General features: G+C 46.0%; 5 protein-coding genes across 9 annotated transcripts; 3 read left to right on the top strand and 2 right to left on the bottom strand.

Annotated features, from left to right (window-relative positions):
- Positions 1-771: 771 nt before the first annotated feature.
- LOC143376359 (dipeptidase 1) lies at positions 772-6,948 on the top strand. Its single transcript, XM_076826609.1, has 9 exons — positions 772-907; positions 1,251-1,377; positions 1,649-1,820; positions 1,908-2,345; positions 3,071-3,329; positions 3,853-3,937; positions 4,049-4,124; positions 4,530-4,885; positions 6,816-6,948. The coding sequence occupies exons 1-8, from the start codon at positions 824-826 to the stop codon at positions 4,762-4,764; spliced, it is 1,476 nt and encodes a 491-aa protein (XP_076682724.1). The 5' UTR covers positions 772-823; the 3' UTR covers positions 4,765-4,885; positions 6,816-6,948.
- LOC143376346 (endothelin-converting enzyme 1) lies at positions 6,930-15,741 on the top strand. The gene is made up of 17 exons (XM_076826558.1): positions 6,930-7,070; positions 9,020-9,081; positions 11,262-11,329; positions 11,599-11,777; positions 11,962-12,207; positions 12,307-12,512; positions 12,586-12,762; positions 12,834-12,932; positions 13,018-13,162; positions 13,246-13,460; positions 13,564-13,740; positions 13,820-13,982; positions 14,056-14,104; positions 14,185-14,252; positions 14,340-14,476; positions 14,571-14,735; positions 15,294-15,741. The coding sequence occupies exons 2-17, from the start codon at positions 9,070-9,072 to the stop codon at positions 15,468-15,470; spliced, it is 2,283 nt and encodes a 760-aa protein (XP_076682673.1). The 5' UTR covers positions 6,930-7,070; positions 9,020-9,069; the 3' UTR covers positions 15,471-15,741.
- LOC143376358 (p21-activated protein kinase-interacting protein 1-like) lies at positions 15,137-17,663 on the bottom strand. 3 transcript variants are annotated; one of them, XM_076826608.1, is made up of 4 exons: positions 17,350-17,663; positions 17,095-17,257; positions 15,766-17,011; positions 15,137-15,698 (listed from the first exon to the last, which is right to left on the bottom strand). In XM_076826608.1, exons 1-3 carry the CDS (start codon positions 17,446-17,448, stop codon positions 15,777-15,779), a joined length of 1,497 nt encoding a protein of 498 aa, XP_076682723.1. In that variant the 5' UTR covers positions 17,449-17,663; the 3' UTR covers positions 15,137-15,698; positions 15,766-15,776. The 3 variants fall into 3 exon arrangements, with proteins under 3 accessions (XP_076682723.1, XP_076682722.1, XP_076682721.1); XM_076826607.1 differs by having other exon boundaries at positions 15,770-17,011; XM_076826606.1 differs by having other exon boundaries at positions 15,137-17,011.
- Positions 17,664-18,205: 542 nt separating this feature from the next.
- LOC143376360 (mitochondrial enolase superfamily member 1) lies at positions 18,206-20,072 on the top strand. The gene is made up of 6 exons (XM_076826610.1): positions 18,206-18,348; positions 18,432-18,534; positions 18,602-18,717; positions 18,810-18,964; positions 19,037-19,620; positions 19,685-20,072. The coding sequence occupies exons 1-6, from the start codon at positions 18,268-18,270 to the stop codon at positions 19,990-19,992; spliced, it is 1,347 nt and encodes a 448-aa protein (XP_076682725.1). The 5' UTR covers positions 18,206-18,267; the 3' UTR covers positions 19,993-20,072.
- Positions 18,860-21,203, bottom strand: LOC143376381 (adenosine 5'-monophosphoramidase HINT3). Of its 3 annotated transcripts, XR_013087081.1 has the most exons (5): positions 20,915-21,203; positions 20,622-20,739; positions 20,362-20,555; positions 20,140-20,280; positions 18,860-19,979 (listed from the first exon to the last, which is right to left on the bottom strand). XR_013087081.1 is itself a non-coding variant. In XM_076826643.1 (4 exons), the coding sequence occupies exons 1-4, from the start codon at positions 20,987-20,989 to the stop codon at positions 20,242-20,244; spliced, it is 426 nt and encodes a 141-aa protein (XP_076682758.1). In that variant the 5' UTR covers positions 20,990-21,202; the 3' UTR covers positions 20,000-20,241. The 3 variants fall into 3 exon arrangements, 2 of the variants coding, with proteins under 2 accessions (XP_076682758.1, XP_076682759.1); XM_076826643.1 differs by lacking the exon at positions 18,860-19,979 and having other exon boundaries at positions 20,000-20,280; positions 20,915-21,202; XM_076826644.1 differs by lacking the exon at positions 18,860-19,979 and having other exon boundaries at positions 20,000-20,280; positions 20,846-20,960.
- Between the last annotated feature and the right edge of the window lie 1,472 nt (positions 21,204-22,675).

The raw sequence follows: 22,675 nt of genomic DNA, 5'->3' as shown, positions 1-22,675 counted from the left end.
GGAATCGAGCTACGCGCATACGTTTCTGCGCAGCCTGGAAGCGACGCGTGCCTCGCGACTTCCTGCATGCCCTCGCAGCCGCGGGACGCACGGTATTTCAAACGAAACTGCTCGAGATCATCGACTATTCCCTTAGAACGATGCAACAAATAAAAGTACGTAAAACCAGTGATTGTTTACTCAATTGCCTTCAAGGTTACGAGTAGATTCTCGTCAGATCGCTACGATAATGAAATAATATCATAAAATACGAGAGCAGGTCATGACGCAAAGTATATCTTTGTTTAGCTAGATATATACGCGCGTTTTTTAGAAGAATTTAAATTGCTTCGTAGAGAATTTATTCGATTAAGGCTGTTAAGTATCGATTTACCGTGTAATGTATTATTTTCGATAGAATCGAGTTCTTTCACTCCGGTGTATTTTGAATCTCATTGGGAATATCAAATGAGGAAGATATTACGTTCGGGGGTGATTAAAAGATGATTAGAGAAGATTTCTATTCCGCTGCGCCTGAAACGTTCGATGCCTCGCAACTACGTATTACAAATGAATTGTATTGTAATTCGTAGGTGGGCAGGTTCGCGGAAACGAGGACCTCAGTATCCGTCGACGGAAACGCGGGGCTCGTCGATCAATTTTTTCCCCGATTGTTGTCGATTATGCGAAATTTTTTAGTTTTAAAACGTTTTCGCGATGCCGGGTCGATACGGGAGTTGGCGCATGCGTTAGTATTCCGTAAATCCAGGCGCTCCCTTCGGTATTTACCGTGCTGAGAAACTGCTCGCGGAAGCAACAGAGCGGCCGCTCAAGGGAGGAAAGAATGTTCGAGCTTTACGGGATGAATAAGGATGGCATGGTTTATCGGTCGCCGCCACCGAGGAGAAAAGAAGTCGACATATTGGAGGTAATCCACCCAGCCTCGCTGATTCATTCGATTCACAGTAATTACTGCTTCAATTTCTCTTGCCACTTCTACTTCCGTCCAGTATCGCTACGCCTATGATAACAACCCGCCTAGCGAATTCTACTGTATCGAACAGAGGAGGAACAAAAAAAGGAGTAGGAAAGTACTTGGTCTCTGAGGGAATGCAATTTTAATAATTCCAACTACGATTTCATTGAAACTACATGGTCCCAGAGACGGCAACTTTCTTCAGTCCTTTTCTCGTTTTACACGGGGAGCAAGAGCGGCGCAAGGGGTGAAAAGCAACCTGCTCGAGACTGTACTTAACAAAACATGTTCGCAGACTTGCTTGCAACTCTCGTCGCCGGAGCTGATGAGAAAATTGCCTAACGGCGATGCGATACACCACACGAAGGACATGGGTGTCTCCACTTCCTTGGACAAGGACAAAGATCCGCCGAGGGAAAGCGGTAGGTCCCCAAAGAATTAACAATGTATCCGAACACGTACACGCCACTGTAACTTCCTTGAAAACGAATCGAAACGAGATTTAGACGCGGTTTCCATCTCGTTCACGGACCGACGCGATCACCTCGATCGCTTTTGAATCATCGAGAGGACTGATCCACGAACGGAAGAGTAATTCCCTTTTCCGGCGCAAAAGCTTTGATACTCGAGATCTACACACACCACGAGCGTGTCTGGGATTGCGTATTGAATTGGCTTCTGCGTGCGATGCAGGGCAAAGTATGCTGAGGAGGTGGATAGTGATGGCAGGTTTCTTTTTCCTCGGATGTGCCTTGGTCGCCGGTGTAGGATTACCTTTAGCGTTAGAGCTGCGAAGCTCGCACCTGCTGCAAGCTAGGCTTCGGGTAGTGCGACGGATGCTCTCCGAGATTCCTCTTATCGATGGGTAACCGGACGTCTCCGTACATAAGAAACATTCTATCCAACCCGCGCTACCGGAGCGGTATCATTGACGGAATTACTCCCGTTGCAGGCACAACGATTTCGCCTGGAATCTGCGCAAGCATCGGGGTAGCACCAAGTTGCAGGACTTCCCGTTCGACGAGAACCTGTCTCGGAACGCCAGCTGGGGCTCGCAGTGGCAGACGGACTTGGTGAGGTTGCGGGAGGGTATCGTGGGCGGGCAATTCTGGTCGGTCTACGTGCCGTGCGAGGCGCAGTTCCTGGACGCGGTTCAGCTCACCCTGGAGCAGATCGACGTGGTGCGCAGACTCGTGTCGAGGTACCCGAAGAGGATCAGGCTGGTGACCAGCAGCAAGGAGCTGGAGAAGGCGCACAAGGATGGGGTGATCGGTAGCTTGGTGGGGATCGAGGGTGGCCACAGCATCGGCACCTCCATGGCGGTGCTCCGAAGCTTTCACCGATTGGGGGCACGGTACATGACTTTGACGCACAAGTGCAACACCCCGTGGTAAGGCGATGCTTGGGCGTAAAAGAGACCGGAGGAAGGGAAGCTATTCAGTTCGAGCCGATCTCACTCTTTCTAGGGATTGCAAATTTACCGACTTTTTCAATTACCGGTAATTCGGTAAAATTTTTCAATCAAAAACGGGAATCTACCGGTAATTTTTTTAAGGTATTGAAAATATAAGAGTAAATATCACAATTTTTTTCTTATAACTCTAATCGAGCAGTATAAAAAATATGTGCAAATAAAACTGTTGCGAGCATAAAATATAAAATGATATGAAATAGATATATTTGTATAACTATTGACAATACTTATTCATATGGATGTTCACCACGAAAACAATTCTTTTTTACAAATAAGCACGCAAAAAACATAATTTGTCTCCGGATAAAGCGCTCTCAGATTCTACCCTTGTTGATCGGGTAGTCATTAAGAAATCATATGCCATTTGTAGATATTTTCTCTTTACATTTTCTGCTAGAATACACGTCTATTTTTTCATGGCTTTTTTTTCGTTTGGATCAGAGTTGGTTCTTCGTGAGATACTTCGGTTTTCGTCTCTATTACTAATTAAAGTATTCTTCACCGATAACGTAGTAGATATCGACGGAATTACTGAACGCATATACGCGCTAGATTGCTATACATAATTTATCGAATTACCGGTAAAAATTTGAGGGTATTCCTCGCGATTTACCGGTACTGCAATCCCCAATTGTTCCCAGGGCGGACTCGTGCTCGGTGGAGGACCCGAACTCGGACGCCTCGTTAGATTTCCACAGCGACGGGCTGTCCGCGTTCGGCAAATCGGTGGTCAAGGAGCTGAATCGATTGGGGATGCTCGTGGACCTCTCTCACGTCTCGATAAGGACCATGAGGGATGCCCTGGCGGTGACCAAGGCTCCCGTGATATTCTCTCACAGCGCGGCGAGAGCTCTCTGCAACTCGTCCAGCAACGTTCCAGACGACGTGCTCCGTAACCTGGTGAGAGAAGAAAGCCAGCCGAGCTGGCTTCTGTTCTAATTCACTCTCCCCCGACTTACTGCTTTCCCCGCTGTTCTGCCGATTACAACGAGGGGCAGATCGCGATCACTTTCGTCTCTGGTGGCGGTGAAGATCGCGAAATGCGAGCGACTTAGAACTGACCTAGATTAAGATTGACCCTGCTCTAGAACTGAACTGACAATTCTATGAATTGAATTGAATTGGCCGGGAAATCGTATTGGATCCTTTACCCCCTTTCGCTCCGAGCACTTAGGCGGATGCTGGTTGCCACCTACAGGGGCCATTACGTAGCTCTTCTAGTTCTTGGGAACTACCAGGCGGATTTAATTACGCAAAGAAGAGGCCAGAGAAAATTTCCAGTCTCGGCTAATGTTTTCCTTCTGCTGATCTTCCGTTTTACCCCCTCCCAAGAGCACTGCGACGCTGGGCGATAGCTGATATCGCGCCCAGTGTATCGTTTACGTAAGTACGAATTGGCCGACTTTCGTTTTTCTTTTTGCAGTCCGTGAACGGTGGTCTGGTTATGGTCAGCTTCGACAGCGCGCATTTAAGCTGCGGCGATAAAGCTTCCATGTACGACGTCATAGGTATGCGCGCGCGTGTTACGAAATATTCTCTTTGCTTCTCGAAACCCGTGGAAAGAGAGGAAACGATGATCGCAGCGAGCACAATCCCTGTATGCTTGTCTCTCTTTGCAGCTCATATCAATCATATACGACGAGTGGCTGGTGTGAACTATGTGGGCCTTGGGGCTGGCTACGACGGCATACTAAGGTTGGTGCGATGCTTCCATCGTTGTTAGCTCAGCCAGGAATCTTCTTCATCTATTCCATCCCCTTTCAAGCAATTCCTTCCCGCTTCCCTATCGATCCTCTGCGCAGCGAGCCGATTTCCCTGTTCCTGGTAGATACTATTTGCTCGCGTGAATCATCCTCAGTAGCTTCCATCGTTAATACACCACTCGCGTCGCAATTAAGAAACGATTATCTCTCTCTTTTTTTTTTTTACATCGCTCGCGAGTCCGAGGCGCAGCGCGGCGCGTCGAGTGCCTCCGCGAGGAATGAACAAGTGTATCGATCGGAGCGATTCAATACTCCACTTCGCCATTCGTTCACGCTCCTATCTCTTATCAGCCTCGCCAACGACACCGTGTCTATTAGTTCTAATCTCGTCTTACAGTCCGCCGGTCGAGCTACCGGACGTTTCCGGTTATCCCCTGCTGCTGGCAGAGCTGACGAGGGACCGAAGATGGTCAGCCTCGGACATCAAGAAACTGGTCGGCGGGAATCTGCTGAGAGTGTTCAAAGAGGCGGAGAGTCACGCGGTGGCGGTGTCCCATCAGTCGCCGTCGGAGGAGCTGATCCCTCAGGAGCTGATCGAGGACACGGCCTACTGCAGATACCAAGACACGTAAAATCGACGCCCCGCACCGTCGAAGATACTCGCTTTGATACACGCAATCACAATCAAGCCGCGTTGCATCGTACCGTTTCATCTTTGTACCTGGACTAGTCGGTTTTACATTTTTAATAAAGGTAGGATTCTCCGTACCGCCGTCACTCCCTGGTTCCCCGATCCGACGAAGCCGATCCCCGAGTTTCTCAGGGATATTCGCACGCGTCAGCGGCGGCGGCAAGGTGCGCGATTACTTTCGCGATCAAAATAGATCCCGCCTGCTCGGCCGATTTACCTTGCCGTGCTCGTCGCGCCCGCGTGGAATGTGTGTCGGGGCAATTATTTCGTATCATATCTATAACCGCGCTGGCGAACCCGAGCCTATTGTCAGTAGTCGCATTAACGCAGCGTTTCGAGGATTTCTTGGATCCTTCCACGGAGGCTTCCATCGAAGGCCTGCCGTTCGGAATCTCGCCTCGACGATGTAAAATGATCTTTTTCTTCTTCGTAGAATTTCCATTTCTCGATGACTGTTGCATCGAGATCGTTGTTACGCGACTCGCGATGATCGAAATTACGAAACAGAAGAGGAAGACGTCGCGAAGGTTGCGCTTAAGAGGCGCGATTGAAGCTGTCCCATTGTGATTCGAATAATTTTGGACGCTCGGAGGTAGAATAATAGGGCTCCTTATGTAACTCCTAAGCGAGTGTCTTAATGACGTTCCTAAAAGCAGGATTACAGGAAGCGGAGAATTAAATCCAAAAGCGACCAAGGGTCAGGCAAGGACTTATCAAAGCGCGACCTTGTTTCCGCGTGTTTCTTTTAGAGGAGCTCTTATCTTCCGATCGTTTTCGTTATAGAACGAGCTACTGTAACACTTCTACAGAAGCTTGTATTCATAGCGATACACGGAGTGCCGCGAAAGAGTTTGAAGATAGTTAACGAGGTCATACACGAGATATAAGGCGTTGATAGCAAACAGCTGAGTAGATTCGCACCTTATCAAGCTCCTTCTACAACTAGACGATACGCTGTTCTACATTTCTCTAGGGAGGGGGAAGATCTGAGCCCTGTAACTAGAATACCGCTGTTTGCTCGGTTTCTTTCGCGTTGCCGTCGTTGCGCACGATACAAAAATCTTAATCGATACGTAATTGCGTCGGATCAAGAGCCAAGAAAACAGTTCCAATCACACGCGACGGATTACGCCTGTTCTCTCTTAAAATCGCGAAGCAAAGACCACCCCTTAGGAGACAAAGAATGCAACGTTCCCAAGTCTCCCATCAGCCGCGTCTTCGTCTCCGTCCCGAAAGCGCATCGGTATTGGTATTCTCCAAGAGCACGCGTTATCTCGTTCGCATACTGAGCAGAGATTGCAAAGAAAGCTTTTTATAGCCGTAAAGATCGAAGGGTGTTAGGGCGCGCGCGCCGCAGCGATAAGTCTCGCGCGATCGTGGATCGCCGGCGCGCCAACAAACGCGATCTACGTCCAGCCGATAAATGCGCAGCGCGTTACGAGCTCGCACGAATCTCAGTGGACACCTCGAGGTAGATCAGTGCCGCGCCGCGAAGATGCAGCTTCCTCGGGCGGAAGTCCAGCGGCGAGTAAACGATCCACGCTGGATCCCCCGGCTTTTTGAACCGCTGGTCACCGAGGATGAACGAGCATCGGCGATATCTGACGATCGCCAGGCGGGCCAGGAATGTAACACGGTCATCGGACACCCTCGCGCAAGTCGCGCGCGAAGAAGATATTTTAGACGAGCAGCGCGAGATTCCAGCTGCTCCTCGTAGTTGGGTTCCTCTTAATTCTAATTAAGAGCTTCGCCCTTTTCCGCTGTCGGCGCATTCCCGGCCGCAAGGGTCGCGTTTACGCGGACGTCGGCGAGACGAAGATGATCCGTTCCTGGACGGCGGTATCGTGGCGCGCAAGTGGTAGGGGATTTGAAGATTACGCTCGCTGCTCCGCGAGCCGAAAGATCAGTTCGGTTTACTATAGGTCCCGTGGCGCATCCTTCCTCGGGACGCGGACGCGCGAATGCTAAATAAAAATCGCGAGCCGGCTACAGGGATAACGAGGAGGAACCGGCGAACGCCCGCGCGATCACGGCACCGAGTCGCTGAACCGACGGAAACGGCGATCGATCGGATTCTGAAAGGTCCTCTTCAGCTGCTACCGTGCACTTGCGCGTCTTCCTCGCTGGTCTGTGCGTTTTGCTGACCGCGACCCTTGGCCAGCGAGCCGAAAGCGAGTAGAGCATCCAGCAACCGAAGTTTCACCACCAACATGAGCTTCTAGGGGAGACTCTGGGGGCCAAGAACAGGTGAGTCTAACTCCTGCTGTTGGTATTAGAAGTTATTATTGGCTTATTGGCTCGGAGGGGTTGTTGATTCGTTGAAGCGTGAATAAGGTAAACGAGGAGGAGTGTGGACGGAAGGAAGGAATTTCTGCGATTCGCTGTTGCTGCTGTGTTAAGGAAACTTTATACTCAATGATAATCCAGCTCGTATCCAATTCCTTTTAAACGAAGGGGAAAGAAGCACGGGGGAGCTCTGACGATAGACTCGCGTCTAGATCCACGGGCACGTGTTTCTCGCGGATGCTGGCAGCCAGCCGCGTATTCTCGTTTACGTTGGAGAGCGTGCATGCGGCAGGGTGAAACGTCAGTTCCCGCCGAAAGCGAGAGACGCCTGTAAAAATAGCCGCGGCTAATTCCGGGCAGCGTGGAACGATACACTTTTTGACAAGTGACCGCCGCACGCACGTTTGCATTCGCGCTCGTATTCTCCCCGTTTCGCGCGACGGAAATATTGTGGGCACGCAGCTTTGCGTATCCTCGGGCAGCCTTCGATACCAATTTACCTTCCGACAGGCTACCAACGGGAGCGCCGAAGAATCTCACCAGACGTACGGGCGATCCACGCGGATTTATGACTGCCATTGACCGAGAGACCGCTCGAAACTGCGAAGAGATCAAACGCCCCGCGGTACGCGTTTACTCCACGCGAAAGCGGCCAAAGCGTTTCTTAAATGTGCGCTTCGAGGAATGAATGGCTTGCCAGCAGCCACGAGGATCGCTTTTCGCCTCTCCAGACAGCTTTTGTATCTACTTCGGAGTCTTGTAAACGCGCGAAGAGCGTAGAGAATTTTATTTTTAATCGATTCCTTGTTTCAAGATCAGCGATCTTGCTGTTCGTTATCGGGGGCAGCTGGGTAAAAGAAAGCGAACAATGGTATCCTGTGTGCATCCAAGAATACCGGGGAGCAAACAATCGAGGAACGAAACGGAACGATAAATCCGTGACGCCCCGGATAATTTCGCTCTCGGCGGGAAGCAAGTGTCCGTTATAAAGCGAAGAATAAAAAAGAAAGGGTAATGATTCGCGAGGTTGATAGGTAACGATCGACGGCGCGCATCCGATGGATCGTGAAATTCGTGATTTCTCCAACCTAGATCGTTCCAGCCAAATCGTGCTGAAATCGCTTTCCTCCGTCCACCAATCGGTATCGGTCCTCGAGGATGGAGACGAACAGTTCCGTCGACCCCTGAGTTTGTTATTAACTGAGCCTATGGAACAGAACGATAAAATTGAGGACCTTGAGGCAAGAGGGGTGCAACTTCGTTTTTTACAATTTTTCAGTTGTGACGAATTTATGTAAAAAAAAATTCTAAATCGTTTGGTGCACGAGCGATACAAATCCGATAACAACTGAGCGATTTATTGCAAATAAATAAAAGTAGAAATATTGATATTTTATAAATTTGATAAATATTAATATTTCGTATTAATTAATTTTAATATTTTCTATTGCTTAATTTTCATATTTTAACTTTAATATTTTCGTGTTTAATATTTTAATCTTTATTTTAAAAATAGATATAAAAACTTACCAATTCAATAGCTACTACTTATTGTGTGAAGATATATTTTTCAATTAGTGTTCTCTTTCTAATGTTAAGTCAAGCCAATAATTTTATAAACAGATTCTTCTAATTCACTCCAAGTTGGTAAAGCTGCAGCTGCACCCCTCTTGCTGCAAGGTCCTTAATTCCCCCTCAAGTCCGCGTTTCTGAAGTTCGATTCCAAATGTCTCTGAGCGCAGAGACAATGAATCTTTCACGAACGTCCGAGAAGAAAGAAGCAGCGATAAAAGGTATCAGTATTCTTCGGTTAGATTTAAGATGCTAAGCAGTCGCTCGTCAATTTGCAATCAATGCGTCACGGTTGCATGGATTATCGAGACGAGCTTGCCAATGATCCTTTGTTCCAGGCGGAGGAGCGGGCGACGGATACACAGAGGGAAGAAAAACGGAGAGGAAGATGAGATACAAGGTGAGACGAAAAGGTGACGCTTCTTTTAGATATTCCCTCCATCGGCGACTATGAATTATCATCGTGGCCTTGCTGGATCTCGAGGAGCAGGAATATCATCAGGATCGCTGTTGTCTCGCGTCCCTGATATTCTTGCTGGATCGAGCCGTCGAGCTTTTTCATCCTCTCTTCTTTTGTCTCGCCAGCGCCGATTTGCATAAAACACAGTCGGTGTGGACGGTGCAACGCCTTCGTTTGTTCTCCGCCGATTCTGAGCGGCTCGAGACGCGGCCTGCGTTCCGATATCGTGATCGAGATTTTCAAATGACGGGGACAGGGGTGGGTCCAAGTTCTAAGTATCTCAATGCTTCGAGATATAACTGACTTCACGTCTGTAGAATTGGCGGCTGCCAGCCTTTCGGGGGAGTTGCATCCCTCCTGGCGCACTCAGGATTTAATCTTGGGGGAGCCGAGCTGAAGGGATAAAAATATTTTCAATGCAAATTCAATAAAATTCAGTAGGTGATTATAAAAATTGATTTGCAGAATAAAATCCAGTTTTCTTTTCTCTTTACAAAGCCTCTTCTTTGGGGGGTCCAAGCCCCTTACCCCCTTCTGGATGCGCCACTGCATTTCTTAGATTCAAAACTGAGCGTCCTCCGATAAGCTCCAAGCGTACTCCATCGAATCTCCATGTGACTCGCGATACATTAGGTCCCATCGCTAGAACGCCGCGAGATAGCGCGGACGCGCTTTTCCCTCGGCTCCAATTTTAATTAATGAACGAGGAAAACAAGACACGTTTCCCGCTTAGGAAGAGCGCGCAAGAAAAAGAGGCTGCTCGAAGGATAATCAAGCTAATTGATTCAAACTGGCCGTGACGATGCACCGCGAATAGAAACGATGATCACGTTCACGGTCAATATCGATTCATTCCTTTCCAGGCTGGGCCCACCGCGCGTATTTATATCCTTTCTCGAAGGAGACCGTGCCCTCGCGTGTCCGACCGCGATCGTCGCCGGTGGATTACTTCGACGACAGTTTTGTTGTATAACATCGATCGCAATACATGCACGGTGCCTATACTACATCGCGCTAGATTATTGCATAAACGCTGTATGCACGCGTGTGACGAAGATCAATGTCGAAGAAGTTCGTTAGAGGGAAGTGGAGCGTGGGTGAAGTCGAATAGAGCTGTTTCGTAGCTTCCAGTTGCTCCGAGGAGTTGAGATTCGCGGTAAGACCAGCAGTGCTTGACGATTACTTCGTAGGTACCACTCGGGAAGGGTCCTTTCCCGGAAGTAGTCAAGAGCAACGGTCATGGTCGCGGTTCACGGACACTTGGCGATAGAATCGCAGCGTAGAAACTTGCTGCTAAGCACTTGGAAGGTGATGACCCGAACGGGGGCGCCTTTTCGATGAAACCGAGCTTGGACTTGTCAGCTGGCTCTTCTCTTCATCATGAATGCCTCTCCTGTCTCGAGCTGCTCGCTACTCTTCCTCCTACGTCTCGCGAGTTAGCGCGACCACTCTATCGCTAGTGAATTTCAATTGCTTCCGAATCATTGTTCTTCGATTCGGACGACGAACCCGATAGGATATTCCCCTCGTCGATATCGCGTAGAGCAACAGACGAATCTAGGGGCCCATCCAGAGGCATTGACTCCCTCGATTGTCATTCAGATCACGATCCATCAGGATCTATCATCTTAGCACCTGCCACGTGGATCGGTTATTGCCCCTTTGGGAGAACAAATCTTTGAAGCAGCTTTAAGATTCACCGTTTCATACGCAGGTGCATAGAATATTGTGATTAGGATTCGCAGTGGTGCCTGCGGTCCTTTCGATATCCGTAATGGGAGGAGGATGGCCGTCTCGCGGTGACAGGATATTGGCCGCGGAGAGAATAATACCGCGGTAATTCCGTCGATTCTGGGGCAAGGTGAGACCGCCGATCGTGTAACGAGTGTAACCACACCGAAATGGGCGATGCTCTGCGCTGACTTCAATTAGACGAACTGATTACATTTGCCTGCGATCTAAAAGACCTCGCGGTGCTTGCCGAGCCTTTGCGTCCGCCACCGTAAACTGTGCATTTCAACATTCTACGGATTGCGATAATTACACGGCTGCAATTATCCTTGAATTATCCGCTGCTACAGCGCTTCCACAATTGAAGATCTCGTTTCCGTTTTCAACAGGTAAACGACCCGGAGGACCATGAAAGAGGTACGATAGGGGAGACGAAAGGAGATTCGATCCTGTCATGGTAATTAGAAACTAAGTCTTATATTTTTATACGCGAAAAGGGGACAGGGTTCCTGTTAACCCTTTCGCTGCTAAGACTTCAGAGTGCAGTGTACGCTATTACGCAATAATCGCTGATCCATAGATCTTTGATTAAGGGGTTACATCCACCTAGAGGCCCGGAAAAAGCATAGTCCTTTCTCCGGACCTCTAGGTACAAGTATCCCCTTAAACCTTATTCCCTGAAACGTTCATTGGTCCTAAACCGTCTTTTCCAATCGATTCGAACAGGCAGTACGCGCGAAGGGACGAAAAGGGGTCATACGGGAGCGAGACGAAGCTGGTGATAATCGTCGGTCTGTTGGTCGTGACGGTGGTTGCGCTGGCCATCACGTTGGCCATACAGCTGGCCGTTTTCCGCAAAGGGGAGTACAAAGAGATGTGCCAGAGCGAGGAGTGCGTGAAGACAGGTACCAGTAGACCCCAAGGTCTTCCTTCTTTCTTCTCCACCAGCCTTGCAGCGCAATTACACGCCATGGGAATGTCCATCCTCGGCTTCAAATCCGTTTACATAACGATCCCAACGATCCTCATTTACAAACGCGTTAATTCCGCGTCTACCTGCGACTAATAATAATTTGTTTATCGTGCCAGCCGCCAGGATAATCGAGGCGATGAACAGGTCCGCAGATCCGTGCGAAGATTTCTACAGCTTCGCCTGCGGCGGCTGGATTTCAAAGAATCCTATACCGCAGAGCCAAACTTCCTGGGACCAACTGAGCTTGCTCCGAGAACAGCTGCTGAAGAACCTGAGGATCCTGCTGGAAGAGCCAGACAAAGAGGACGACCTCAGGCCAGTCCAGCTGGCGAGATCTTTGTACAGAACTTGCATGGACACAGGTACGAGGATCTGTAATTGCATTAGATGTTTCGTTATGAAGCGGAGCTATTCCTCTACAACTGTAGATATCGCTGTTTGATTGTCGCACGCGCTTTCAGAGGACGTTGAAGCTCTAGGACTGAACCCCATCCACGAAACGTTGGCCAGGCTCGGTATGCCAAAGGATCCACCCTTAAGGAACAAAGCGTCGCCCATGGATCTCGCAGAAATCGCTGGCACAGGCCAGAGGCTCCTGGGCCTGGATCTGTTCCTCAACTTCTACATCAGCGAGGACATTCGGGACACGACGCGGAACAGGATGATGGTGAATCTCCCGGCGATTTGTCACCGCAGTTCCCTCGATTTTAGGACAGTGATATATCGTCGCGCGCTTTCAGATGGAACAAGTGTCCCCGGGATTCAGCGAGCGTTACCTGCTCGATCCTCAACGCTTCCAATCGGAGCTGAACGAGTACAAGAAGTACATAAAATCTATGGTCGAGATGGCTGGCGCGGGGAACAAGAGCGGCAGTTTTGCGAACGAAATTCTGGATTTCAGCACGCAGATAGCAAAAGTAGGTAACTGCCTGTACCCTGGATCGTTGGAAGGCTACTGTAAATTTATTCGATCTACTCGTTCATGCAGATTATGGCGACGCCGGAGGAAAGACGCAGCGTAAATCATCTCTTCCATGATGTAACTATCGACGAGCTGCAACAACTTACGGACTTGCACGTGCAACAGGTGAATACAGTGGAGTAGTGTGAGGAGATTAGTTTTAGCCTGTACCAGATGTTTAATTGAATCACGTGCTTTTAATCTGTTTCAGTGGAACTGGACGAGGTACGTGGAAGCCGTGTTCGAGGATACGAACGTAACGATAAATACAGGCCTCGATCGCGTGATCGTTATGGATCTACGCTACTTGCAGAAGCTACCTGAACTATTAGCGATCACATCACCTGCTACAATAGGTATTACTCGGGATTACCTTCTGTTCCAGCGTTCGCAATTGAATGGTACTGAAGGGGGATCGTTGATGGTTACAATATTTCAGCACGGTTCGTATGGTGGAGCGTTTATTCGACGGTGGCCCCGCTGACTTTGCAACGATTCCGCGACCTGGGCTTCCAGTTCTCGCAAAAGGTCTTCGGCCTGAAGGAGAAGACACCGAGGTGGAAGGCCTGCACTAGCAACGTAAACGCTAATTTCGGCATGGCTCTCAGTTACATCTACGCGCAGAAATACTTCAACGATCAAGCTCGAGAGAAGGTTGGTAATTCCGTGAGTCTAGGATCCTTAGTGGTTCTATGGATTCTTCGCACAAAGTCATTGGATTGAAACACATCTTTCCCACTTGCCACTGAATCATCAGGCCTTAGAAATGCTGATGGACATCAAAGCAACCTTCGACGAGATGGTCGCCGAATTAGACTGGATGGACATGGGCACCAGGGCTCGAGCACACAAGAAGCTGCAAGCGATGAGACCTTTCGTAGGGATTCCAGAATGGATTACGAATTCTGAGAAGCTTGATAAATTCTACGAAGGGGTGAGCTACCTGAGTCGAGTTTCCCACGAAGTATCTCCAAATATTGAATGTAGATTAATGCCAGATCGATTTACAATAGACAGAGGTCGTCCCAGGAAGATTATTCGACACGTTTGTGAACTTGACCAACCTGGGGATTAAGAAGAGTTTGAGTAGCCTGCGCGAGAAGCCTAACAAAAATCGATGGATATCAACGGGCACTACGGTGAACGCATTTTATAGCGCGGTATTAAATTCAGTTAGTAAGTATTCAATACTGATATTCGATCACAATTCCCTCTGTATCAATTGCTATTTTATACGCTTCACTTGCAGCTTTCCCAGCCGGCATTTTACACCCACCGTTTTATGGAAATGGCCTGGAGTACGTGTTAAGTACCATTATAAAATTATTTACTCTTGACATCATTTTCTTAAGCTGTTTAACGCGAACGTTCGTAATAGATCCATCAACTACGGTGCTATGGGCGCGATTATGGGTCACGAACTCACTCACGGCTTCGACGATCAAGGTATCCTTATCGATATTTAGTGAACGACAGCAGAAATGGCAGGGCATTGGTAAATCGAATGATTAATCTATACAATTCTCCCTTAAGGTCGCAGGTACGATGAGAACGGGAACCTCAGACAATGGTGGAGTAACGAGACGTTGCAGCACTACCACAAGAAAGTCGAGTGTATAATCAAACAGTACAGCAACTATCACTTGCCCGAGCTGGGCAATAATTTCACGGTGGGTGTTGCCCTTGTGACAAAGGAGCCAAAAAATTGTGCCAAGGCGGGCGCTTATAATTGGACAAATTAATCGTCTGTACGTTGCCATTTAGATAAACGGCGTTAATACGCAGGGAGAGAATATAGCCGATAATGGCGGTATACGGGAGGCTTACAGGGCGTATCGAAGGCTGACGTCGAGGAATGGTAGCCAGCAAGCTTTACCTGGCCTTGCTAGGTACACGCAAGAGCAGCTGTTCTTCGTTGGTTTCGCGCAAGTAAGTGTACTCGGGAGTAAGGCCGGGTTCGAACTTAATATCTGAATTCTTGAAACTGTGTAAGGCTTCGGAACTCTCGAAACTTGAAGCGCTGAATCTGTTTTACAAATGGAATATCTATGCTTTAAGAACTGAAGTCGACAACATTTTTGCATAAATCTGTTAACCGTAGCTAAACAAAAATATAACAACAAAGATATACAAATTCTCGAGGCACGCTGCGAACGATTCTCTATTCTTATCTGGCTATCGAGAGTTTCGAATGACGAAAAAAGTGCAAACTTTCGAATTCTCGAAATTTTCTTGGGGTTTCGACGCTTCGAGAAACCCACCCCTACTTGTAAGCATGAACTGCATTTGGTTTCACTACTGAACAAATACCAATTGAACTGTACTCGGGATCTCATTTCCAATTCACTGTTTATTCGTATCGTTACTGAATTATAAAAACGAAACGCCTATGTTTTCTTGGTACCAGCGTAAACGACACAACACGAGACTAATGCGTATTCACAGAAGCTGTACGTCCTGAAATATACAATTGTGTTGCTTGTACAGGTCTGGTGCGGCAATTACACGAACGGAGCGTTAAAATCTAAGCTGATAGAAGGTGTCCACGCGCCGAATCACTTCAGAGTCATCGGAACCCTCTCGAACAACGCCGATTTCGCGAAGACCTGGAATTGTCCGGTGGGAAGTCCCATGAACCCGCCACACAAGTGTATATTGTGGTAGATTCACGGGAGTAGGTCGCGCGAGCCAGCGCCACCCATTTTTGTATCGTACGCACAAAAGACTTAACGAACGCTTGTTTGTCCCCGAATCTCGTCCTTATACACGACACACCGTTTGTGGTAAAATTACATTGAACGTAAAAAGGTTGCGGCGAACAGACTGATTCTGTAGGAACTAGCGTGTAACTTAATGTATTCGTAGATCATACTCCCAATTAGAATATACGATCTGTAAATATTATGCAGAATGTGAATATAATTTTGTAAACTGACATGGTGTTGTAATTATCGAATACCTGCCTCCCCCTCACTGTTTCTTCTTCTTTTTCTTTAAAATCCCGCCAGTCTCATCCGCTACCGCTTTCTTCTTTTTCTTCTTCGGGGGAACTGCAACGCCATCGTCCAGCTGTCTCAATTTCTTCTTCCTTTTATTCCCCGTCGCATCGCCCGTTTCTGGAAACTGACCGCTGGATTTTTTAACCCTCTTGGAGGAAAGATTCTCGGTATCTTCCGAAGACGTGAACTCTTTCCTTTTCTTATTCAAACCGTCGCTGTTGTCTTCTACGTTCCACAGTTTCTTCTTCTTCTTGGGAATAATCTCGATTTCCTCGTCCTTTCCCCTTTTCTTCTTCGAGATCGATTTGTTTTTCTTCCTTCTTGGAGTACCTGGGGGATCCGCGTCCCCTATGTTCCGTTTCTTTCTCGACTTCTTGCCCTTCGATTCCGTCCAGGAATCTTTGACTGGTGTCACCTCCCAATCCCCCTCCTTCTCGACGATCACCTCTTGCCGCAATCTAAATCTCTTTCTCTTCAAGACTTCTTCTTCCTCCTCCGACTTAACTTCTTTATCGTCAACCAGACTCTTACACGGCATCGCGAGAGACAGGCAAGTGATCCTGGCGCCGCAATTCACACGCTGCAACATGTCCAATTTATATTTACCGTATCTCCAGAGCTTGATTTCACCAGAACTGGATGCGGTGACCAATAAGTCGCCCTTGAATGCCATACATTTCACTCTAATGTCGTGCGCCACTGCTTCCACCGTGGCCACTGACTTCTCCAGGTCGTACAATTTGATCTGGCCGTTCTCCAATCCAACAGCGATTAAATCGTCTCTGAGAAACTCCACGCAGATTATCTTCGAGTCCAATGTGATTTCACTGTCGATCCCCGCTAATTCTACGGAGTACACGTCTATTCTTTGATTCACGGCCAGCAGGTACTTCTCGCCGTTCGGGCTCCACTTCAGAACGGTGACATTGGCAGCGTCCAATTTCAATCTCGGCGCCAGGTTCGTGGCGTATGCTTGCCTGCCTTTGACTAAATTCCATGTTCGAAGGATACCATCCGCTCCCGTGGACAGTGCTATTTTCCCAGTCGGATGAATGGCCAGAGTGTTAACAGCCAAGCCTTTGTGCGGCGTCCGCCAATGTTTCTCTACCTGCCAATTACCGCACCTAATGGCAGCTATAGTCCCGTCGTCGCTGCACGTGAACAGATGGGATGCGTCTGGAGTAAATGCGACACAGTTCACTGTACCTATATAAAAGAATAAGAGAAGCGGCGTGTCAGAACTTTTTATACAATACACTGCGGAGGTGCTCGGGTACATTTACGCTTACTGTTATGGTGCATTAATCTGCCGGATTCTATCCTATACCGCATGTCGTACAGATAGACGGAGTCGTCGGCTCCTCCGGAAGCTAAATAATGTCTGTTACTCGCAACGCCACGCACGCTGCTGATGTGACTCCGTGTCGCAAAGGTCCTTTCCATTTTGTATTCCTGTAAATTCATCGATCAATCGTAGAATCAATACTGCGTCTAACGCGAGAGATGCGAGTCGCAGAATGACAATAAGGAAACTCCTCACTTACGTTGACTATATTGTTTACTTTGTAACCGAGCATGTACTGCTCGTACGTTCCCACAATTATTTCAAACGGGTCCGACATGTTTGAATCTGAGCACACCATTCTGCACAAATTGTTTAGTTCACTCGCGGAACGAATATTCTTAATGCGCGCTTATAAGAACAGATTTGACGCGCAAGTGGCGAAACATTAGGGTTACCGGCAACGAGACGCGATAAACGCATACACACGCGGTTCACGATGCTTCTAGAATATCTGAATTCTTCACGCGTATATCGTACATAGATGGAGTAGATGTCATTCTACGACTGGAGAATTAATGGCACGGAAAGGAGTAGTTGTATAGAATGGAGACGGTATCGAAATCTGAATCCTCCTCCAATGACATCTGCAGACCAGCTATAGAACCATGGCGCGGGAATTTCAATTTTCAAAGTTACGTAGATCGAAGATAATCGGATTTATGCAGATTTATTATTAGAATAATTTTCTACTATTTCAGCGCGTTGTATGTATTTACAAAGCTGTGCATAGTATTAGTGTGCGCGATAGCTGTTTATCCAATAATTTAGTGAATGTAATTAGACTAATATCTTGTGCAAACTGTAAAAGTAAAAATAGAGAACTCAGCAAAAGATTATATAATTTTTTCAGTTTATGCATAACTCTCCTCTAGCTTCTGATATCAAATCGTCCTACTTATCAATAATATTCTCGTGTTTGTTAGAGTCGCGTAAAGAGATAGCGACTATGTACTCGAATGTGTATGTAATATGATAAAAGAATGAAGCTCAAGTGATCTTATATATTTTAGCATTGAGAGGCTTGTGGAAAATTTCATTTGCCACTTAGTACTTAACGTTCCGAGTGTTCCAGTAGTGAAAAATATAGGGAAGAACTTGCATAGAAATTGTATAAACAATGGCAATTATAATCACGGATATCGTTGTAAGGGACATAAGATTCCCAACGTCTCTTTTAGCAGATGGAAGCGATGCTATGGTACGTAAATTTTCTAGTATATTTGTTAAACACGTGTACTCCATCCTTTTAGAAAATTAATTGTAGAATTACTTTCATTACAGCACACTGACCCTGATTACTCTTGTGCTTATGTGACAATAAAGACCAACAAAGAGGTAGAAGGATATGGGCTAACGTTCACTTTAGGCAGAGGAACAGAAATTGGTATGCGTATTTGTACATAAAAACCGGAATCATTAATATAGAATATAATTTTTTAACTCCTTTATAGTCGTTCAAGCATGTAGATCAATGTCCTACTTAGTGAAAGGACAAAACGCCAGCGAGATTTTCGCAAACTTTGGCTTGTTCTGGAGGAAACTGACCAGCGAATCACAAATGAGATGGGTAATAGATATACACAGAGAATTTTTAAGAAATAATACGTATATACATGTTCTTAAACTCTAAGTTTCCACTAATTATCTACTGCTTAACAGATTGGGCCAGAGAAAGGTGTCACTCATCTTGCCACAGCAGCCATAATAAATGCACTGTGGGACTTGTGGGCCCGAATAGAGAATAAACCTGTGTGGAAGCTCTTGACAGACTTAACTCCTGAGCAATTAGTTTCCACGATCGATTTCAGATACATGTAAGTTACGAAGCACGCGAAGTGCAACTTCACAATAATCCGTTTCAACGAATACACGCTTCTTTCATACAGTACCGACGTTATTACAAAAGAAGAAGCGATAAAAATGCTGAAGGACAACGAAAAGGGGAAGAAGGAGCGCGAAGAAATGTTAGAAAATAATGGATACCCTGCGTACACGACGCAAGTGGGTTGGCTCGGCTACAGCGACCAAAAAGTCAAGGATCTCTGCAAAAAGTTTTTAGATCTCGGGTTCACGTCTTTCAAGGCCAAGGTCGGTCAGGATTTAAACGACGATATAAAGAGATGCCAACTGATACGCGATATGATAGGATACGAGAATAAACTGATGGTGGACGCGAATCAAATCTGGGATGTGAACGAGTCGATAGAGTGGATGAAGCAACTAATGAAGTTCAAGCCCACTTGGATCGAGGAACCAACATCGCCCGACGACGTCTTGGGCCACGCTAAGATCGCTAATGCATTAAGGCCACACGGCATTGGCGTTGCTACTGGTGAAATGTGCGCTAATCGCGTTATGTTTAAGCAACTACTACAAGCAAAAGCGATTGATTATTGTCAAATCGATTCGGCCAGGATAGGAGGAATCAATGAAATATTATCAGTTTACTTCATGGCGAAGAAGATGGGAGGTGAGCTTGGAAACGGAAGCTTTTACAGAAATTAGGTAGCGTGATGTAATTTCTTTTATACTAGTTCCAGTATGTCCACACGCTGGAGGAGTTGGTCTATGCGAAATGGTTCAACATCTCCAAATGTGGGACTTCATCTGCTTGAGCGCAACTACCGAAGATCGCGTGATAGAGTACGTGGACCAGCAACACGAGCATTTCGAGCACCCCGTGCGCGTTCAGAGAGCTTGTTACATGCCACCAGCATCGCCAGGGTATTCGGTTAAATTTAAGGACGACTGCATTAAAAACTATTCGTATCCAGATGGCGAAGAATGGAAGTATATGTACAAAGAAGGAATCTTCCAAAGACCATCTCACTGCAGTAAATAGAGATATATAATGTATAGAGTTATATTAATTGTACAATTTTCATATTAACATAAATGTATATAAAAAATTTAGAAACCACAGCACATAGAGTAATTAATTATAAAAGTATTAACAACTATGTGTTACTTATACAAAATGAACATTTACCTTCTCGCGTAGTAGATATCACGATTACTTGTGCTGTTTAAACGAACCGTAACCAGTTGGAATTTCCTAAGTAGATTCTAGTCTTAATAACAGATCGCAGCATTAACTGCGCGACTGGAGGTAGGATCTCACGTACTCTGTCTGCAAAAGGCAATAATTGACATTAGCGCCATAAATGTTAATAAATGAATCCATGCGCATCAAAGTATATTCCACACGTACGCTGACAAACCAAAAGGAGTCAGGTCTGAACATGAATTTTTGCCACATATTTATTTCGTTCGTTGGAGAAATAACATGCAAATGCAAATGATGCACTGTATTAAATGGTGGCCAATGGAATCCTGTAAGCGTGCACGCAGCGTCGAGTCCTTTCATTTCCGTTATCCTATCCACGATAGAGGTCATTTTATCATCTGAAATTATCGTTGTTCTTAAGCTACCAAAGTTTCAATAACACGAGTGGTATTAGTTAGACTTACAAATCTCAGCATCCTCTTGTTTAAGCTCTTTAGCATTGCGTATGTGCCTCTTCGGCAATATTAAATAATGGTGTGTCGAAGCTGGATTGATGTCTTTAATGCAAGTCACATATTCGTCCTACAAAGAAAACGAATTTGTTAGTTCCAAGTTTGACAGCCGCGTGTGTGGAATATCGATTCCTCCGCGAGGAGCCATTATATATTTGAAACCACAATCTACGCGCCGACATCAAACTTGATACATCTTAGCATGCCTCTTAACGTCTGATAGATGAGGTTAATTGATGTCGTACCTCGTAAATCTTTTCGCTGGGTGCTTTATCATCTATAATTTTACAGAAAATACAGGACTCCACGCGTGTCGCCATGTAGATTGTATATAGCTGTAGGGAATGCAAAAGTTACGCTGTTTCTTTAGTATGTGCCACCTCGTACTTTGGAATTTTTAGCCCGAACCACAGTAAAACATATATGAACTGTCGCGTTTATATACATACGTTCATATCAGGAAATTCAGCCGAGTTAACAAGCGTACAGAATGATAGAGAAGGTAGATGATAGCCGCAAAGAGAAAGAGGATATAAGAGGATACAAAGAGCGTCGCATGCAATCTTATCGATTCAGAGTGGAATTTGATCGTAATCCTACTAGCGATTAGAACACAAACTGAATACGATAAAAACTGACTTTTACCTACACACGGAAATGCGAATAACTTGTGATCCAATTTTCGCTATCTTTTCAACTACGCAACAAGGTAGAAAAAGCGTTTTGAAATGATATGGAAATGCTATATGTATAAGTAGTGTAGAAATGATAGCTGAAGAGATAGATCTAGAATCTAGATAGAAGTTCCCATTACTGTGCTTTGACGCCGACTTGCTCACGAATGAATTAATTACTGACTTCTCTTACTTTAATTTTGTTTGGTAAAAATTTATATTGGTTTTTGGAAGTTTTTATTTTTATTAAGTCATTTTTTCCGGATTAAAAATGTCAATTTTTCATATTGTTTTTAATTTAAATGGAAATACATGTTTTTGCACCGATTGATGTGGCCAGTGAGCAGTAATAGGGGCAGGCACAGTAATAGGGACATCTACCTTACTGAATTCTGTTCCGAATAGGAACAGAAATTCAGCTGAATTAAGAGGAACACAAGATACTGGTGGAGGTGGCACGACCGAGCTGTGCGAGAGAGAAAGCTAGCCTGCGCGACGAAGATAGAGATAAAGTTCGTGCCACTAACTCTGGTTATGTGCTCCTGATACGGGAGCAGGAGAGCACAACCAAAGTTAGTTGCACGCCATCTATCTCTATCTTTGTCACACGCGCATACCCTCTCTCTCGCACAGCTTCACCGTGCCACCTCCACTAGTGCCATGTATTCCTATTAACTCGGGCGAATTTCCTGGTCCAAATGGACCAAATTATCGACGCGTTGGGAACTAATTTACCGACGCGTTGTACGATAGATGGAATGCGATTTCCGCTTTGAACAACATAATATATTCACAAAAGGCATAAATGAGGTTTCTTCAGGATCTCTATTTTCGAATGCAACTCGAAAAGTGCATAAATCAAAACGTTCACGAAACATATAGCGCCTTTTACTCCAAAAACTGAGCACGTGTTTAACACACGTATCACGGGTCTAAGTAGTATTCCAAATTACAAATAAATAAAGACAGAAGCAAATTTTCACTGCCTTACCTATAACTATCTTTCCTCCTCAGTTATCGCTAATAATTTATAACTACTTAGTGTCTTACATGGTATTCGTATAATAGGATTTTTGAATATAACGAATTGAAACTAATCGATAAGATCGAGCGATTTGAAAAAGCAGGGGCTCGCCCCTGTTTACTTAAAACTCGGTTTTAATGACACTCACCGCGAATGTTTATCAAGCTTACGAACGGGAAACAGTAATTTATGTGCGCATTAAATAATCGTACCTGTTTCTTTAAATTGCATTACTTTTTAATTTAAAATATATAAACTGTACATATATTTATAAGTGGTATATATCCATATGTTTTTATATAATAGTC

Source organism: Andrena cerasifolii, chromosome 14 (assembly GCF_050908995.1).
Source record: "Andrena cerasifolii isolate SP2316 chromosome 14, iyAndCera1_principal, whole genome shotgun sequence".
Classification (NCBI taxonomy): domain Eukaryota; kingdom Metazoa; phylum Arthropoda; class Insecta; order Hymenoptera; family Andrenidae; genus Andrena; species Andrena cerasifolii.
This window is presented reverse-complemented; position numbering and strand designations above follow the sequence as displayed.

Coding starts and splice junctions, on each gene's coding strand:
- LOC143376381 (XM_076826643.1), bottom strand. CDS start 20,989: ATGGCGACACGCGTGGAGTCCTGTATTTTCTGTAAAATTATAGATGAT. Junction 20,740..20,914: donor CCAGCGAAAAGATTTACGAG/GTACGACATCAA, acceptor TTTTCTTTGTAG/GACGAATATGTGACTTGCAT. Junction 20,556..20,621: donor ACAAGAGGATGCTGAGATTT/GTAAGTCTAACT, acceptor CGATAATTTCAG/ATGATAAAATGACCTCTATC.
- LOC143376346 (XM_076826558.1), top strand. Junction 11,778..11,961: donor CGAGGAGTGCGTGAAGACAG/GTACCAGTAGAC, acceptor TTATCGTGCCAG/CCGCCAGGATAATCGAGGCG. Junction 12,763..12,833: donor TCAGCACGCAGATAGCAAAA/GTAGGTAACTGC, acceptor TCGTTCATGCAG/ATTATGGCGACGCCGGAGGA.
- LOC143376360 (XM_076826610.1), top strand. CDS start 18,268: ATGGCAATTATAATCACGGATATCGTTGTAAGGGACATAAGATTCCCA. Junction 18,535..18,601: donor AGGCAGAGGAACAGAAATTG/GTATGCGTATTT, acceptor ACTCCTTTATAG/TCGTTCAAGCATGTAGATCA. Junction 18,718..18,809: donor GCGAATCACAAATGAGATGG/GTAATAGATATA, acceptor ACTGCTTAACAG/ATTGGGCCAGAGAAAGGTGT.
- LOC143376359 (XM_076826609.1), top strand. CDS start 824: ATGTTCGAGCTTTACGGGATGAATAAGGATGGCATGGTTTATCGGTCG. Junction 908..1,250: donor AAGAAGTCGACATATTGGAG/GTAATCCACCCA, acceptor ACATGTTCGCAG/ACTTGCTTGCAACTCTCGTC. Junction 4,125..4,529: donor GGCTACGACGGCATACTAAG/GTTGGTGCGATG, acceptor CTCGTCTTACAG/TCCGCCGGTCGAGCTACCGG.
- LOC143376358 (XM_076826606.1), bottom strand. CDS start 17,448: ATGGTGTGCTCAGATTCAAACATGTCGGACCCGTTTGAAATAATTGTG. Junction 17,258..17,349: donor AAGTAAACAATATAGTCAAC/GTAAGTGAGGAG, acceptor ATGAATTTACAG/GAATACAAAATGGAAAGGAC. Junction 17,012..17,094: donor CAGATTAATGCACCATAACA/GTAAGCGTAAAT, acceptor TCTTTTATATAG/GTACAGTGAACTGTGTCGCA.